The sequence below is a fragment of the Tiliqua scincoides genome, chromosome 4, assembly GCF_035046505.1.
Source record: "Tiliqua scincoides isolate rTilSci1 chromosome 4, rTilSci1.hap2, whole genome shotgun sequence".
NCBI lineage: Eukaryota > Metazoa > Chordata > Lepidosauria > Squamata > Scincidae > Tiliqua > Tiliqua scincoides.
In genome coordinates this window covers 23855454-23872340 of record NC_089824.1, presented here as the reverse complement: position 1 = coordinate 23872340, position 16887 = coordinate 23855454, and the positions used below count along the sequence as shown (strand labels likewise).

General features: G+C 43.2%; 1 protein-coding gene across 28 annotated transcripts in view; it reads left to right on the top strand.

Annotated features, from left to right (window-relative positions):
- The window catches only part of RIMS2 (regulating synaptic membrane exocytosis 2), a 513992-nt gene that overhangs the window by 179114 nt on the left and 317991 nt on the right, over positions 1-16887 (top strand). For all 28 annotated transcript variants that reach the window (XM_066624817.1, XM_066624816.1, XM_066624825.1 and 25 more), the window contains one exon: positions 11314-12227. In XM_066624817.1, the coding sequence (XP_066480914.1) occupies positions 11314-12227 (914 nt within the window). The remainder of the gene's footprint in view (positions 1-11313; positions 12228-16887) is intronic.

Below are 16887 nucleotides of genomic sequence, written 5' to 3'. Positions count from 1 at the left end.
AAGCAAGGGAGGTGAGGCATGTATTTTTATAGACTTCAGAGGTCAAATTTTTGGTTCTTACATTCCACAAAAATGATTCAGTTCATTTTCACTGTCATTTTTCAAGCTGGGGAATATGATCACACAAATTTAGGGGCATTTTCCCATTATTTTATGTATCTATATTCAGTAACTTGGAGGAAAACAAAAAAAGTTTAATGTAACATAGATGGATTCTTTGGAAGGAAGCTTGTTAAATTGTACTTCAACTTTTTCACCTGCTTAACAATTATATTTGTTACATCAATAATTTGCAGAGCAAACCACTAAAATATTTAAAATGCATAGTTACATGTGACATTAAAGTTAGACATTTTAGAACCATTTAAATATGCCTGGTGACGTGCATTTTGTAGCAAGGCACTAATCAGCTAAGTACCATAATCCTCCTTATGGGGTAAATTCTTACTTGACCTCCAGCTATATACAGCACATGATAACGGCATTAAACTGTAACCTCCCCTCATGTTCTCCACAGCTTCTCCATTGGGTCAGCATTCCGGCTCAAATAACTATCTTTTATACAGTACATTTTTTGGTCAGATCCATTATCATTTATAATTTAAGGTGAGGAGAGGTTATGAAGAAATTCTTTGGAAATTTTGGGCTCCTGTTTAAGTGATATTTCACATGGTTTCCTCAAAGCTACCAAGATTAAAGGGGAAACTAGGCTGCACAGACATTGATGCATTCTCAGGAACATGATGCTCCTGGTTTTCCGGATGTGCAGTGGCTGATCAAAAGGTAAAGAAGGAAAGAAATGCATAGACCATGATTTGTGAAAGTAATTTGTTCAGCTCTGCAATTTTTAAAATGTTGGATCTGGGAGTATTAAGCTTTTAAAAAGTAAAAGTATATATTTTGCGGTTTTTAATTATATATAGCAAACAACTATTTAGTCTTATTTGTAACCTGTATAATTTAATTAATTTGGGTTGAGGTAATTAATTGATTAATGTGTAGATTAATATAGTTTCAAATCTGGTTATGGTTCTTCAGTGTGTAAATTTTGGGCAGTTGGCTAGTGAAAATTGCTTGTTTATACTTTTTTCATGCAGTTTGATTGTTTGAAGTATTTGCTTTTTACTTTGCATTTTGACCAGGCAAAAATAACTAGTGTATTCCACATAGCCAGCAGCTATTTTATCTGGGTAACTCTGTTTTCTGGGTGAAATGTTATATGGCTTGTTTGTTACATTCATTTTGAAAGTCTGTTTTGTCTGCTTAGCTGATTGGGATTTCATTCTGAGGATACAGGCGCATTATTAGACTGGAGGGCCCAATTCCTATCCAAGTTTCCAACACCGATGTAACCTTAATGCAGCCCTAGGTAAGGGAACAAATGTTTCCTTGTCTTGCGGAGGCCTCTGTGACTATTCCCCCACGGCAGGATGCAGTGCCTGCCCCATTGGCATGGAGGCTTTAGTGCTGGAAAGTTGGATACGATTGAACAGAACCTAACCCATCTGTTCAGGTTATATCTGATGCTTGGTAGTTTAGGTAAAAGTAAAGTTTTTGAGTTTGAGACAAGTTGCTTCACAGTTTTCTTAAACATATAAAACTTTGAAACTGGAGAATGTAAAATATATAATTTTTTCTATTACAATTTCATTTTTAATGGTGTTGATGTAACTGAATTTTCATGACTCAGGTTGTACTTTGTATAAGTTGTATATATTATACTGGATAATTTTAATATCATTTGGAGGATAATTCTGTTTAAAACATTGACTGTTTTAGCAGCACAAGAGAGCAAGAGCTGTACACCATATGCTTTAGGTAGTACTACTAAACTATTAAAGAGTTTTTGCAATGTCTTCACTTAAAGTTGTTTCATTCAACATTACTTTGTTTTGAAGTCAGTCAGCAGTTCTCAGTCTTCTGAGCTCCACATTCTCCACGGCTGCACATTGTAGGGTTACCATAAGCCGCATCCCAGTCATGCCAGAAGTGGATTCCACTTCCTTGGCCTTGTCATGCCCCAGAATGCCTTGTGTAGCCTCAAGGCATCCTGAGATGTAACAATGCTTTGTGGTGTAATAAGAAAACATGTCCCATTTTCTTGGTTTTGTCGTGCCCTAGAATGCCTTGTGTCAAGGCATCTGGGAGTATGACAATGCTTTGTGGTACAATAGGAAAGCGTGACTCGCTTCCTTAACATAAGAACATAACATAAGAACAGCCCCACTGGATGAGGCCATAGGCCCATCTAGTCCAGCTTCCTGTATCTCACAGCGGCCCACCAAATGCCCCAGGGAGCACACCAGATAATAAGAGACCTCATCCTGGTGCCCTCCCTTGCATCTGGCATTCTGACATAATCCATTTCTAAAATCAGGAGGTTGCGCATACACATCATGGCTTGTACCCCATAATGGATTTTTCCTCCAGAAACTTGTCCAATCCCCTTTTAAAGGCGTCCAGGCCAGTCGCCATCTACTCGTCTGTTCTAACTCTCCCAACACTCAATTTTAGTGGATGTCCCCTGGTTCTGGTGTTATGTGAGAGTGTAAAGAGCATCTCCCTATCCACTCTGTCCATCCCCTGCATAATTTTGTATGTCTCAATCATGTCCCCCCTCAGGCGTCCCTTTTCTAGGCTGAAGAGGCCCAAACGCCGTAGCCTTTCCTCATAAGGAAGGTGCCCCAGCCCCGTAATCATCTTAGTCGCTCTCTTTTGCGCCTTTTCCATTTCCACTATGTCTTTTTTGAGATGCGGCGACCAGAACTGGACACAATACTCCAGGTGTGGCTTTATACTACACAGGTGTGACACTATACTCCAGGTGTGGTTCCTTGGCCTTGTCATGTCACAAAATGACAATGCTTTGTAGTGTGATAGGAAAGTGCTCAGCAAGCCCGCCACTTGAAGGAGTGTTATTGAGTCTGCCTACAGTAAAACTGGTTTAGCTATAAATTATTTCACTTAAAGTTGCAGTTTCCAGGAACCGTCTAACAATGTTAAGTAAGGACTTGCTGTATTTGTGAATGTAAGGAAATGTGCATATATTTTGACTTGGATTCCCAAAACTGTGCAACTAGTTCTGCAGGCTAAATGGGGCTTTGCACTTCTCTTTTCTAAAATAGCTGTTTGTCTATGCCTTACCAATTTTGAAGCTAAAGAGAATTTCAAAAGTAACCTGCAGTGTGGCATGGAAGCATGATGTTTAGCATAAAAATGTCAAAAGTCCCAGAGGGCTTGGCTTGTACCAAAATTAGCTCTTTGGATAACAGCTAACAAAAAAATGCCTACAAAGAATGTCAGGAGTTCTTCTTAAGACAGAAAAAAAAATTGACATTAAGCATTCTTCTTAATTTCAATTTTTTAACGGAGAGACAGAGAAAAAAGAAACAGGAGATAGGAGAAGGGTTTGAGGGAAACTACAGATACCCAGAAATTGTTTTTGAATTTGAATTGTCACATTTCGTCACTTCCAGGTTCTCCTGGAAATTGTCCCAGGAGACCCTGGAAGTGATGAAATGTGACAATTCAAATTGTCTCCTGGAAATTGTCCCAGGAGACAGTTGCTGTGGGTGTGCACGCAACTCCAGTAGTTTCCTGAGTCAAGAAGCAACTGGAGTGTATACGCACTCATAGCAGCAGCTGGGACAATTCATCCACCCTTCTGAGCTTTCTCCGAGTCTCTGCTTCCTGTTCTCACAAGCACTCACCTGAACAGGGCACATCTGAACAGCACTCACCTGCTCAGTGGTGCCTCCCTTCAAGTAGTACCCAGGCAAGTATTCTACCTCTCATAACCTAGGTATGCCACTGCATGTACAATGGTCTTAATAAGAAATACTGCTTGGAAGGAAATTGCTAAGTACATTATCAGAGTCTGAACCCCTTTAAATGTGGCTTCAGGCTGGGCTTTGGGACAAGATAGCCTTGGTTGCCCTGATGGATGATCATTGAGGACTGTGAAAACCAGGGCTAGCCACAGTCATAAAACCATTAACTCCGACTACCTCTGAGTGTTTTATGGCACAAGTCTAATTCTCCGTTTAAGATCTCAGTGAAAAGAGCCAAGCAACTTCCAATTAGTAAACAGGGCAACAATGGTAGCAGCTAAGTGGCCAAGGCTGGACTCAGATACATCCAAAAACCCCTCCTGTACTCCTTAAGACACATCTGTAGATGCAGTTATTTTATTTCAAGAATTTAAATATGGTTACTCCGATAAAAGGGACATGCACTTGGATTGTAATAAGAATAATGGAGCATACACAATATACAATGGCATGAAAACAATAAGAACGAACTCCTAAACTACTAGACCAGGGGTCGGCAACCTGCGGCTCTTTCAGCTGTCTGCTGCGGCTCCTCCTGGTGAAAGTGGCAAAGGGGGTAACAGGAGGCACCTGTGTTGGGAGGGCAGGCTGCTTCCCTCCACCCCCTGAGCTCACTGCCCTCCTCTCCCTTCACCCCCACCTGCCCCACATTGGTTTCCCTTTTCAATTTTGCCCGCTCTGCAGGCTTAAGCTCCCTGTTTTTCCCTTCCCCAACTCTCCAGCAGGACACCCTCCTCCTCAGCCATTGCCAGCCCTTGCAGCCCACCTTTCCCTGAGCAGCTCCCCACTCAGTGCAAGGAGAGGCTTTTCCTCCACAGCTGAGGAGACATCCTGTGTGTCTACTCAGTAGTAAGCCCCATTAAGCGGATGAAGCTTACTCCCAGGAAAGGGTGCCTGGGATGGCAGCCTTGGAGCCTGCGCAAGGACGGGTGAGCGGGAGCTTGCGTAGGTCTGTTCAAGAGCAAGCCCTGATGTAGTCCCTGGGCTACTCTCAGGAAGGTGTGGAGGGCTGTAGCCTCAGCCCCCTCCTGTGCAGGTCTACTCACAAGTAAGCTGTAGTCAGTGGGGCTTCCTCCCAGGAAGGTGTGGAGGGCTGTAGCCTCAGCCTCCTCCTGTGCAGGTCTACTCACAAGTAAGCCCCGCTGTAGTCAGTGGGGCTTCCTCCCAGGAAGGTGTGGAGGGCTGTAGCCTCAGCCTCCTCCTGTGCAGGTCTACTCACAAGTAAGCCCCGCTGTAGTCAGTGGGGCTTTCTCCCAGGAAGGTGTGGAGGGCTGCAGCCTCAGCCCCCTCCTATGCAGGTCTACTCACAAGTAGTCAGTGAGGCTTCCTCCCAGGAAAGTGTGAAGAGGACTGCAACTTGAGAGCTCCAACCAACTTGTCTGCTCAGAAGTCCCATTGTAGTCAATGGGGCTTACTCCCAGGATAGTGTGGAGAGGGTTGCAGCCTGAGTGAGGGAGGGCAGGCAGGCAGGGCAGAAGCTGGCCTGTGGCTGCCCCCCAGCTCTGGCTTCTTCTCTTCCCCACCTCTGGAGTCTGTGTCCTTTTTTCCTTCCAGGAGGGTGCCTCAGGAAGGTGGGGGGAGTTCTTTAGTATCCATGTAAGATAAGCAGATGTCATAACTGACATAAGTATTGGAATCCTGGAAGATCTGGTGAGGAGGTAGATGTGGTGTCAGCAGTGGCCCCTTTAAGGGTAAGGCCTGGGCATCCAGCAGAGTGTGCAGCACAGCTGCAGCCACTTGAAGGCAATAGGGCCCTCAGGGATAGAACGGGCACCTGAGGCAGGAAGGGGGATGTGGGTTGGAGAAGGAGTGCAGGTTGGAAAGGAGACTGACTTGCCTTATTGACTTGGATACTCTGACTGATTTGACTGACTTACTTTGGAATCTGACCTTGGACTGCGACTTGGCTTATTGACTTTGGACTCTGCCCTGGATACTCTGACTGACTTTGTGACTAATGGACTGCTGGAGACACTGGAGTTTGGTGTGTGGCTGTTGTGCCCAAGACCTGCTGAGGACCCAGGGTCTGCTGTAGTGGCGGGAGGCTGCTGGCAGGAGAGAGGACCTCTGCAGGTTGAACAGGCGAGCTACCCTGGAGGTGGGGTCCAGCAGGACTACAGGGCAGAACCAGGGTCATTTGTTGGGGGAAAGAAGGGGAGCTAATTTGCTTAAAGTGGGCATAATTCTCCAGGCAGAGAATGGCCTTGGAATCAGGCAAAACACCATAAAGGACCAGGCATCTGAAAACATAGGATAAGAATGTATGACAAAACTAACTAAAAGCTACGTTATAAAAATGGGACCTATAAGAGCATAAAGGAAAAAAACAAACTATATATGCAGTGTTATCTTCATTTTAGATGTCAAAAGGGTTTTGTGGCTCCTGAGGTTTTTTTTCCTCTGGAAAACGGGTCCAAATGGCTGTTTGAGTGTTTAAGGTTGCCGACCCCTGTAATAGACTATCACCAAAGGTATAGCTTACATTCCCTCAGCCAGTGCCTCCATAGTTAGCTCAGCAAACATCCATGTTGAAAGAGGTGGCAAAAACACTCACACATCCCAAAATGGTAGTTCTTTATACCTAGCCTCCCACTCAGCAGCCAATCAGGAGTTGGAACCCACCTAACCCTCCAGAAGGTGTTAAGTCACCTTAACACTCTGTTAAGTCATATACATTGCTCTTAACTAACTTACAGCCCAGTCCTGAGCTGCCTGGCACACAGGGCTGTTGTGGTGCAAAATGGCAGCTGTGGCATCCAATGCACCCTGGACAGCTGCCACCACCTCCTCAGGAGAAGGAGACTTTCATCCCCTTCCCCCGAGTAAGACAAATAACCCTGCAATGGGGCTACTCGTTTCTGCAGCGGTTCTCGACTGGCGCAGAAGTCCTGTGTCATGCTGTGTGACCCAAAAAGGGGCTCAGGACCTGGTGAAGCTGAGCTCCACTGGTCCTGCCCCACTCCTCCCCCATCTCCTCCCCACCCTCCTTCGCCCTGGAATGCTTCCTCCTGTCTCCCCTCATGCCCCCAATCATCTCTCTGCTACCCAGGCATTTGGGCAACTGCTGGGCATCGGAATGTGGGCCCACCGTCGGAGCTGGCCCAGCACACGCTCACGCTGGGTTAGCTCTGGTGCTGGACCCATGGTAAGGGCTCGCAAATGTGCCAGTGGTGAGCAGGCACACACTGTTCAGGATCTGGTCCTTAGCTATTTCTGTCATATAGTGGAAGTGCATACCTGCTGGTCCTGTTGAACCTCTACAACTATGGAATTCCTTTCTGGGGGAACTAGGAACCACCACCCCCCACGGCTTTCTAATGAAGGCTCAAAGTATGTCTAGAGCAGGGGTACTCAATAGGTGGATCGCGATCTACCAGTAGATCGCGAGGCAAAATGAGCAGATCGCGGAGTGCCGACCCCCCCTTCAGGTGCCTCTGGGAGGAAACGCTGGGAGTAAGGCCCATTGTACTCAATGGGGCTTACTCCCAGGTAAGTGTGGCTAGGATTGCAGCCTCACAGCCTAATCCTAGGCATGTCTACTCAGGAGTAAGTCCTGTTATACTCAGTGGGGCTCAAGGTACACCAACATACATTGTACACATAAATGTTATATGTTATGATGGCACAAACATTGTAAAAAAAACTCTGGTAGATCTCTGGGCCTTGCTGGGTTTCAAAGTAGTTCTTAAGCCGAAAAAGTGTGAGCACCCCTGGTCTAGAGTCTGGGTGATGGATTGATGTCTGCCCCTGAACATTTCTGGACCAAATAGTTACAATCCCCTCATTGCGCGTGCACTCTCTCTCTCTCTCTCTCTCTCTTTCTGTGTGTGTGTGTGTGTGTGTGTGTGTGTGTGTGTGTGTGTGTGTAGTTTTTTTAAAAATGATTTTACTTATTATCATTATACATTTGTGCATTTTTTGTGTTTTCTGTTGTAATCTGACAAAGAAGATCTGCACATGAAAGCAGCCTTCTATGTATGCGCGCAGGCACTGCTCCCTGGAATGTGCATCTGAGCACTAATGCTGCCTATTTGCATTATGCAGAAAGAGCATGCCTTTGAATGCATGTCTCTATCCACATACTGGCTCAATTAATGACACACGTAAATAAGGAGGTGAACTGCATGATTGCACAGAAAAATGGAATTACTCCAAAATGGCTCTGTATGCCCAATGTGTTTCAATGACTGTTACATATGTTATATTTGTCTATATTATTGTCTGTAAATATTATAGTTTTTCCTAAGTTTTGCTATTGGCATCTGTAACTTTCATGGTTTTATACTCCATGTTTTCATGTTTTAATATTTTCTTGTTTGAGACAGAAAAGATGGCATGCATTTCAATAAATGTCACGCACAATATGGAACTTAATTCTGTACTTAGGGTTCAGAACAGGGAGAAAAAAATCCAACCATCCATGAAAAATTCTAAAGTGAGATGTAGTTGCTAAATCAGTTTCTAAAGAACTGAATCTAAGAGAGCTGGGTTTGTGTCCTGCTCAGCCACAGATTCCCTGTGTACCCTTGGGGAAGCTAATCTCAGTTCTTCATTTGCAAAATAGGAATAGTGGCAGAATGGTTAGAAGTCTGTGAACCTCAGGTGTTGCTGCAATACATGGCAGGTAAATTCTCAGAACAACAACAGGGGAGGCAAACCTGAACTGGGAGGAATTAGATTGAAATTCTGAAAATAATTCTTGCAGTATAAAGGATTAATTATTATAGGATTGCAGAGGATACCCTAGTTTGCCAAGAGCCTGGAAAACTGTAAAGCTGCACCAAAACCAAGTCCACAGTCCCACCTTGGCTGTTTGCTTGTTCCCCATATGAATGGAGCATATGTACATAAAACCTGTATGCTGTCAAAGGGTCTCCTTGGACCAATGCATTAAATTTTGCTGGCATAAATCCATGGAGTGTTGGGGATGGTCCAGACTGGGTAGGGCACATAAGATCTTGGCATGCGCTGCCACTGCTGAGATCCTCCCCAGCTCACCCTCTGCCTGGCCCAATCTCTGCTCTAATCCTCCCCCTGCCCACCCCCACGGCCACTGTGCCTGCTCTGGAGGGTGTCTGGGATCTGCAGGCGAGTGTGTGGAATCTCTGGGCATTTGCATTGGCAGTTCCAGTGTGCATGACATCGGCATGCCTTTTGTGCCACTGTAACTGGACTTAAAGCAATGGATTGCAAGATGTGCTGCTATAGGCCCTGTACTGAATTGGACCGTTAATCACTTCATCTTACTCATTTGGTATCTATGAATACACAATTCTTAAGGTAATTGTGAATGAGGTCCTGCTTTGTGCTCTTTGGAAGTTGGCAACATTAATGTAATTATTTCAAAATTGTAAAGCTTTATTGATAACATTTAAAATATTAGGTATGAGGCAGTAATAGTGAAAAGTATAACATGCTTTATCAGTATTGAGCATTTTTTGTGCTTATTTTTTTTTTGTATCGTAATGTTTTTCAAGACATAGAAGATTATTGTAATGGAAAAAAGTAAACTGCAGATAAATATTGGCCTAAAACTACAAAACATATAGAACAGTGTTCCTCAAACTGTGGATCGGGACCCACTAGGTGAGTCGTGAGCCAATTTCAGCTGGGTCCCCATTCATTTCAATGTGTATTTTATTTTTAATATATTAGAGTTGATGCTACCATGGTATGTGACTGCATTTGGGAAAATGTTACAGATCTGTACTTTGAACAGGCTACTATGTATATGGTTTTAACAATGATAGTAAATGGGACTTACTCCTGGGTAAGTGTGGGTAGGATTGCAGCCTGAAAAATTTTCCTGCTTGATGATGTCACTTCCGGTCATGATATGACTTCTGCTAGGTCCTGACAGATTCTCATTCTAAAAAGTGGGTCCCGGTGCTAAAAGTTTGAGAACCACTGATATAGAAGATAGTTGTTGTACAAACATTTCTGTGAATACAGTTGTCCATAGGGCAGTGGTTCTTAAACTCTCTGGGAGAGTTTGAGCCACAGTAAGTCCTTGTGGGGGGGAGGCAGCGACATGATCCCCAGGATTGTCGCTAAGGGGGCTGCAGGGACTGGCATTTACTTAACAGTCCCTGCAGCAGCCTCCCCAGGGGTGTGGGGAGCCCTGCGTGACTGTCTGCAGGACTCCTTGAAACTTAGAAAGTGAAAGCAGAAGGATCATGCTCCACCTCTGCAAAACCAGAACTGGAGTGCGAATGCTTGGCTTTCACTTTTTAAGCTTTGGGAAGCCTTGTGGAGGGTCGTGCAGGGCTCTCTGCACCCCTGGGAGGCTGCTGCAGTAAGGGACTGGTAAGTAAATGCCAGTCCCTGTGCCCCCATTAGCAGCGTGGTCCCCCCTGTTCCCGAATCTTAAGGGGGCAGAGGCCAGGGCCCTCAGGCTGGGACATCGCGACATCCTAGTTTGAGAAGCTTTGCCATAGGGGATAAGTTCCTGGCCCTCCCATGGATACCAAAACCTTAGATAAAAGGAAACCCTATACTTACTGTGGCACCAGCACCCCATCTATTCCTTTGCAGCCTGTTTTTGTTAGCATTTTTCATTTTCTTTTGCTTAAATAGTTCTTTAGTATTCCTTGGTATTTAAAATCCAACGTTTTATTTAATTTTGTATAGAAAATGAAAACTTGTAGATACACATAAGTTACTGTCTATAAATAGTAATATCACCAGAGCGTTATTTTATAATTTTTTATCCTTTTTTGAAATGTATACTATTAGTCAATATGTGTTTATCCATATCCCTGCTAAGAGGCATCTTTAAGTGGGGGTTCATGGTTCTTTTATATTTATCAGGGGGAGAGCATTTACCCACATAGAATTTTTTCCAGTGGCTCTTCTCTAGTGTCTTTGTTGAAATGTGGTATATATGTATTTTCATTAATGATAATGATAATGATGATAAAGATACGAAGATATTTATGAAAAATATGAAGGATAAAATACAGGTCCATTGGTTAAATTAAAGACCTGTTTTTAAAAATATTTAGCTAGTGTTTTTTAGTGTTCATAGTTTAGCATGATATAAAAAACCCAGTAAGGTCAATATTCTTACTATCCCCCTATTGTAATGAGCAGAGGCAACTGAACCTGAGGAACAAGGGTTTGCCTCAGACTTCTTAATGGGTTCACAATGAGTTGTGGTTCAAACTGGTGCTTTCCTCATTTATAGCCCAGTCATTTGGCCACTGTGCTGTACAAGCTCTGTAGAACCAAAGAGTCAATCATGTATGCATTTACTTGACAGTAAGTCTAACTGAACACAGTGGAACTTGTTTCTGAGTAAATATGTATAGGATTGTGATGCCTCTGTATGTTAGTTTGTGTTGGTTATAATTAGATTTTTCGAAAGCCAGTTAAATTATTGTTCAGTAGTTAGAAGTGTTAATTTCTGAATCAGTTGGTAGGATACATTTTAAGTATCGAAGGTATTGATAAGATTTTCTTCTTGCTTTTATTAATTACTTAGAAAAAGAAGCCCATCAATATCCAGAGATCAGAACAGAAGGTACAACCAACTAGAGGAGAAAGACAACTATTCACAGTATGCAACATCAGACAGTGCAATGCCAAGATCACCATCAGATTATACAGATAGACGATCACAACGTGGATCTCAGTTATATGAAGAACCTGAACTTGATGACTACAGGGATTCCAACAGAAGAAGTCATAGACGTTCAAGGGAATATCCATTAGAGGAAGAAGATGTGCAGAATAGTGAAGAATATGAAAGGCAGAGGCGGGAAGAGGAGTACCAAGCACGCTATCGAAGTGATCCTAATTTGGCTCGTTATCCTGTCAAACCACAACCATATGAGGAACAAATGCGTATTCATGCTGAAGTGTCCCGAGCACGTCATGAACGAAGACACAGTGATGTTTCTTTGGCAAATACTGAATTGGAAGATTCCCGGATATCTATGATGAGAATGGAACGACCATCAAGGCAAAGATCTGCATCTGAACGTAGAGCTGCCATGGACCAACGGTCATATTCAATGGAAAGAACTCAGGGTCCAAGTCCCAATCGTCAGAGGACATCAAATCACAGCCCTCCAACACCTAGGAGGAGTCCAATTCCTTTTGATAGGCCAGATATGAGACGGACTGATTCATTAAGAAAACAGCACCATTTGGATCCCAGTTCGGCTGTACGGAAAACAAAACGTGAAAAAATGGAAACCATGTTAAGAAATGATTCACTAAGTTCAGACCAATCTGAATCAGTTAGGCCCCCACCACCAAAGCCTCATAAAACAAAAAAGGGTGGTAAAATGCGCCAGGTTTCATTGAGCAGCTCAGAAGAAGAATTGGCATCTACTCCGGAATATACCAGCTGTGATGACGTAGAAATTGAAAGTGAAAGTGTTAGTGAGAAAGGTAAGACTTTTTTCATGTGTTCCTTAGATAGTGATCAATAGATAATAAACATCTTTATTATACTGTAGTTTACTTGATTACAAACAGTAACCGTTACAAACAATCATTTTCCCCCATAATGGAATTCAAGGCACCATACGTGGATTCTAGAGACAGTGTCCCATTCAGGCACCTACCAGACCATCGTAGCTTCAACAAGGTCACAGCATAATGTGTCCTCGGATAATGCCCTGAGACCACATGACATAGTCCCACATGGCACAGGAGATATGTGATCAAGGGCGCAATCCTAACCAACTTTCCAGCACTGGCATAGCTGTGCCAGTGGGGCATGTGCTGCATCCTGCTGTTGGGGGGCAGTCACGGAGGCCTCATTAAGGGAAGGCAATGTTTGTTCCCTTACCTCGGAGTTGCATTGCCCTTAGTGCTGGAAGTTGGTTAGGGTTGCTGCCCAAATCACTAAACTTTTTTTTTAACTTAAAAGCATTGACTGGGAAAGGGGTAAATTGGATTGGAACAGCAGTGCTGGAGAAGGAAGTGCTTAAATTGTTTGTGATTGTGCCATTTTTCCTGCTTGAAATATCCTCCCTGAATCTGCTAACTGTGCTACAGAAAAAGGTTGGTATGACTGTTATGACTGTATTTTCCCCCAGTACCGCTAAAAGTGGCTTCTGTACGCGGATGAGATTTTTAGCCCAATCTTATGCAGAACATACTTCATGGAGTTGCAAATGGCAATCTGGAAGTGTGCGTAGTTGTGTGTTTCCAGACCACTACTGGAGACACCATTGAGAGACCTCACATGACAAGGGGAAGAAGAAGGCCCCCTGACCTCAGTAAGTTAGTGGGGTGGATGTAACATGACATGCGTAGGGCTGGGGCATGTTGGAGGTGGGAGCAGTAGCACCTGGTGTGGGGGACTTATGCCTGATGCTGTCCCCCCGGAGTGATCTGACTCCAAAAAATTTATGTATCTTTTTCTTTAAGAATCGATCTCTCCCTGCTGTATATTTTGGACAGCGGAAAAAGATATGCACCGGGGTGTCAAATTCTGTAAAGGGACAATCACAATAACGCTGCTCAGGAGGGATCCTTTGAAAACGACCCTTTATTTGTGCCATTGGTAAAGCATTGCATTGTGCAACGCCACCGTAGCATGCAGCACAACCTGTTTTGGTGCAGCTGCATGTTATTGAGGGGAAAGGCATAGGATTGGGCCCTTTGACCAGGAAAACAGAATACAGGAAGGGTTGAACACATGCCTTCAGCACTGTTGGTCCTAATTGTTTTCATACTCTTCATGCAAATTGGTTCTTTTTAAAAAATGAAATGAAATCCACTCATGAATCTTCCATGTTACTTGAAATTTGGATCTTGGGTGGCAGTTAAATCATGGAAACAATAATAGCAGAAGAACAGGAGAAGAATGTTTTTTAGAAAATTTTCTGTTAATTCTTGTACATGGATTAAAGAGAAAGATTTGACTACTGTTGGATAAACACATGGTGTATTTGATTCAAAGGTTGTTGATAAGTAACAGATGTTCATAACTGTATGTCTGTAAACGTGTGTCTATGTATGCTCACACAGAAACCTTTTGCAGAGATGGCAATATTGTAGCTTATCAGAGTGTTCATGTTTGACTGATGTGCTGCTGCTTTACTTTGGTGTAACCAAATGCTTGAGCTGAAGTGTCATTCCTCACTAGAGGTGTTTCTGTGCTCCATTAAAAAACCCATAATTCCACCCTACTACCAAAATAATGAGTGGATATGCTGATTTGCTAACAAGACACATTTAGTGGCCACTTCTCCGTCTGTTAATCATGTAGGGATTGAGCTTGATTTTTGCTACTTCAGTCATCATAGGGTGCCAAACAGAAGCCTAATGCTTTGGTGCAAATAGTCTTCTTTTGCCAAAAGTGGGATCTTAAATAAAATCCTTTGGCTTGTCAGCTTTCATACTTTTAGAATATAGACCAATCCGAAGTATCTTTACTTGAAAGTAAGAAAAAAGAAATACTTTTGTCCCGGGTAATCATGCTAAGAATTGTAACCCTTATTTTACCAGGTCATATTTCTTCCATAAAGCTGTCTAGGGCAAAATGCATTTACTGGTTATAAAAGGCAGTTTAGGCTGCAGTCCTGTGCACACTTACCTGGGATTAAGCTGCATTGAACACAATGGAATTAAATTCCAATTAACCATGCACAGAATTACACTGAACAAGTATAAAATCAGACCTATACTAAGAGTTGATTGTTGTTCTCTCAATTATATAGAAGTGGTTCTTTTTTAAATCTCTAGTGCAGGGCTGTAATATTTCCCCCACAAGTTGGCCTATATTTCCACTTTTCAAATGGTCACATGTGGTCTTTCATGTGCATTCTCAGACATGTTTCTGTTCTTACAGAATTTGGTAAGTGCAGTCTCTCTTTTAGTCACTTTTTTTCCTTTTACCAGCAGTGTTTAGCTTATGTATTAACTATGCTGTGAAGGTCAGGAGTGAAGGACAATTTTGGGAAGAGATTAAATTTGTATACTCTGGATCATCACCCCCTGTTTCTGAATTCAGACTGTTGTACAGCATGGTATCAACTTACCTTTCTCCATTTTCATAGTCTCTTATTTCTTGCAGTGTGTTTGTGTTTCTAATACACATCATCAGTTTGTGATCATTGTCTCTTGGTGAGATGTGACGAGAGTCTGTATTGTTTTTACTTCTCAGCAGTGTCAAAAGAGTTTGGACAGACCATCTTTGATCTTAATCTTCAACATCTGAATGTATCATAGAGAATGGTTTCCCACATAATAGTGAGAGCATACAAAAAATGTGGAAGTTGAGTGGATTTGCATCTGATAAAATCAGTCCAGAGGACTTTACAGCCTAATACTAAGCTTCCTCAGCATCCAGTGGTAGTGCGGTACCTAAATGGCTGCGGCTGTATCCTGTGGGGCCAGGGAAGCAACTGGAATCTCCTTGGGGTAGGAGAACATCAGTTCCCTTACTCCATGTCAAACCCCAATGGTTCTCCTTAAATCTGCATCACTGCTTGAGGTGACGCAGAAACATGGAGGCTTGTGTTGGGCTTCGCAGTTCTGGAGGGGGGATGGGATTCAGCAGCAGCCTCAGCTGCCATCCTTTTCCCCTCCCAGCCTGATCTGCCCACCAGTCCACCCTCCCTATACCCAGTTCAGCCCATCCCTACCTTCTCCCACCTGGAAATCCTTCCCCCATTCAGCGGGGTTACTTACTTGCCATCTGGATCCTGCTGGTGTGGAGGCCTAGCGCTGACTGGCGCTGGCCTCTCCACCGGCACTGCATGTTCCTTGGCAGCTGCATGTTCCCTGACATGCTTTATGGTACTTTTGCGACAGCTGTTGGTGGGGCAGCGCACCAGCTGCTGGTGTAGCCCTGGCATAGGATCAGGCTTACCGTATACATTTGCTAATTTTTAAAAATGTGTAATTAGTTGTGCATATCTATGTGTTGGTATTTCTGTACTTTAATCACCAATGCTAAACTGGAGGTTGGTTGTACATCAGGTGCAGAGCAGTGTTGAACCAGACCAGCTAATACCAATAGAAACCTGCTGTAGCTGAGCTGTAGGAAACTGTATAGGATCCAGTGCAGTGTTACAGCTTTGCTTTTCCACATCTTGCTGTCTTCAGTGTACCTCTTGAGCCTTTCTCCCACTTCATGCCATACTGGAACATAAGGAGGTACAAACAAGTTTTAAACTTTCCTTACTAGTAAAATTGGGATGTAATTGTTTTGTTAGTGTAGCCATACAAAACATGGTGTTGCCATGACAATGATATAGCCTTGCAATCTAATACATTAACATAGGTATGTAGGACTGGGGTGTTGGTCATAACTCCATTTTGTGTGTACAGGTTGAGCCTGTTTATCCACGGGTTTTATATCTGTGGATCTGACTCAATGCGAGTCCCCTGGACCCGTGTTGAGCCAGACTTCACCCATCCTGAACCTTCCGAAGGTGTCCGGAGCTGTGCTCTGGTCATGCCCTGAGGGCTTTTCGAAGTCTGTAGAGGCCATGAGCATCCAACTGCCACCTGTGCAGGCTTCAGAATGACCCTTAAGGGCAAAAAAAGTGGCTTCCTGTTTCCCTTGTGAAACTGGAAGTGCCATTTTAATGCCTTTAAAGCATTCTGATGCCCGGGGAAGCCTTCCAGTCACCTTTGGAGGGTTTAAAGGTGCCAAAATAGTGGTTTTGGTTATCCAGGTTCTTTTGTATCCATGGGAGGGGGGGAGGATTCCAAGAACAGATCCCTCATGGATACCGAGGCACCACCTGTACCTTTATCATTGACTTTGGACAAATAGCTTCAGTTTGTCTGTGTTGTTTTTTCAACAGATTGAAAAATCTGATTTCAACAAATCTGGGTGTCTGTTCTTTACGTCTTTATTAACATTTTTGAACTTTACAAGAACTGCATAACAATGCTAAACCACTTTTAAATAAGTTTATGAAACAAAATACAGTAAAATAGTTTTTAAAATTTAAGTGGAAAAGTGTCAATGTGCTCACAAAATTTGTGTTTTACTGTGATTGTGAAGATTTAGAAAATAAGTAAAAACAAACATGGGTAAATTTCATTTAGAGGTAGAATTTGGTGCAATAACTATTGTAATTTT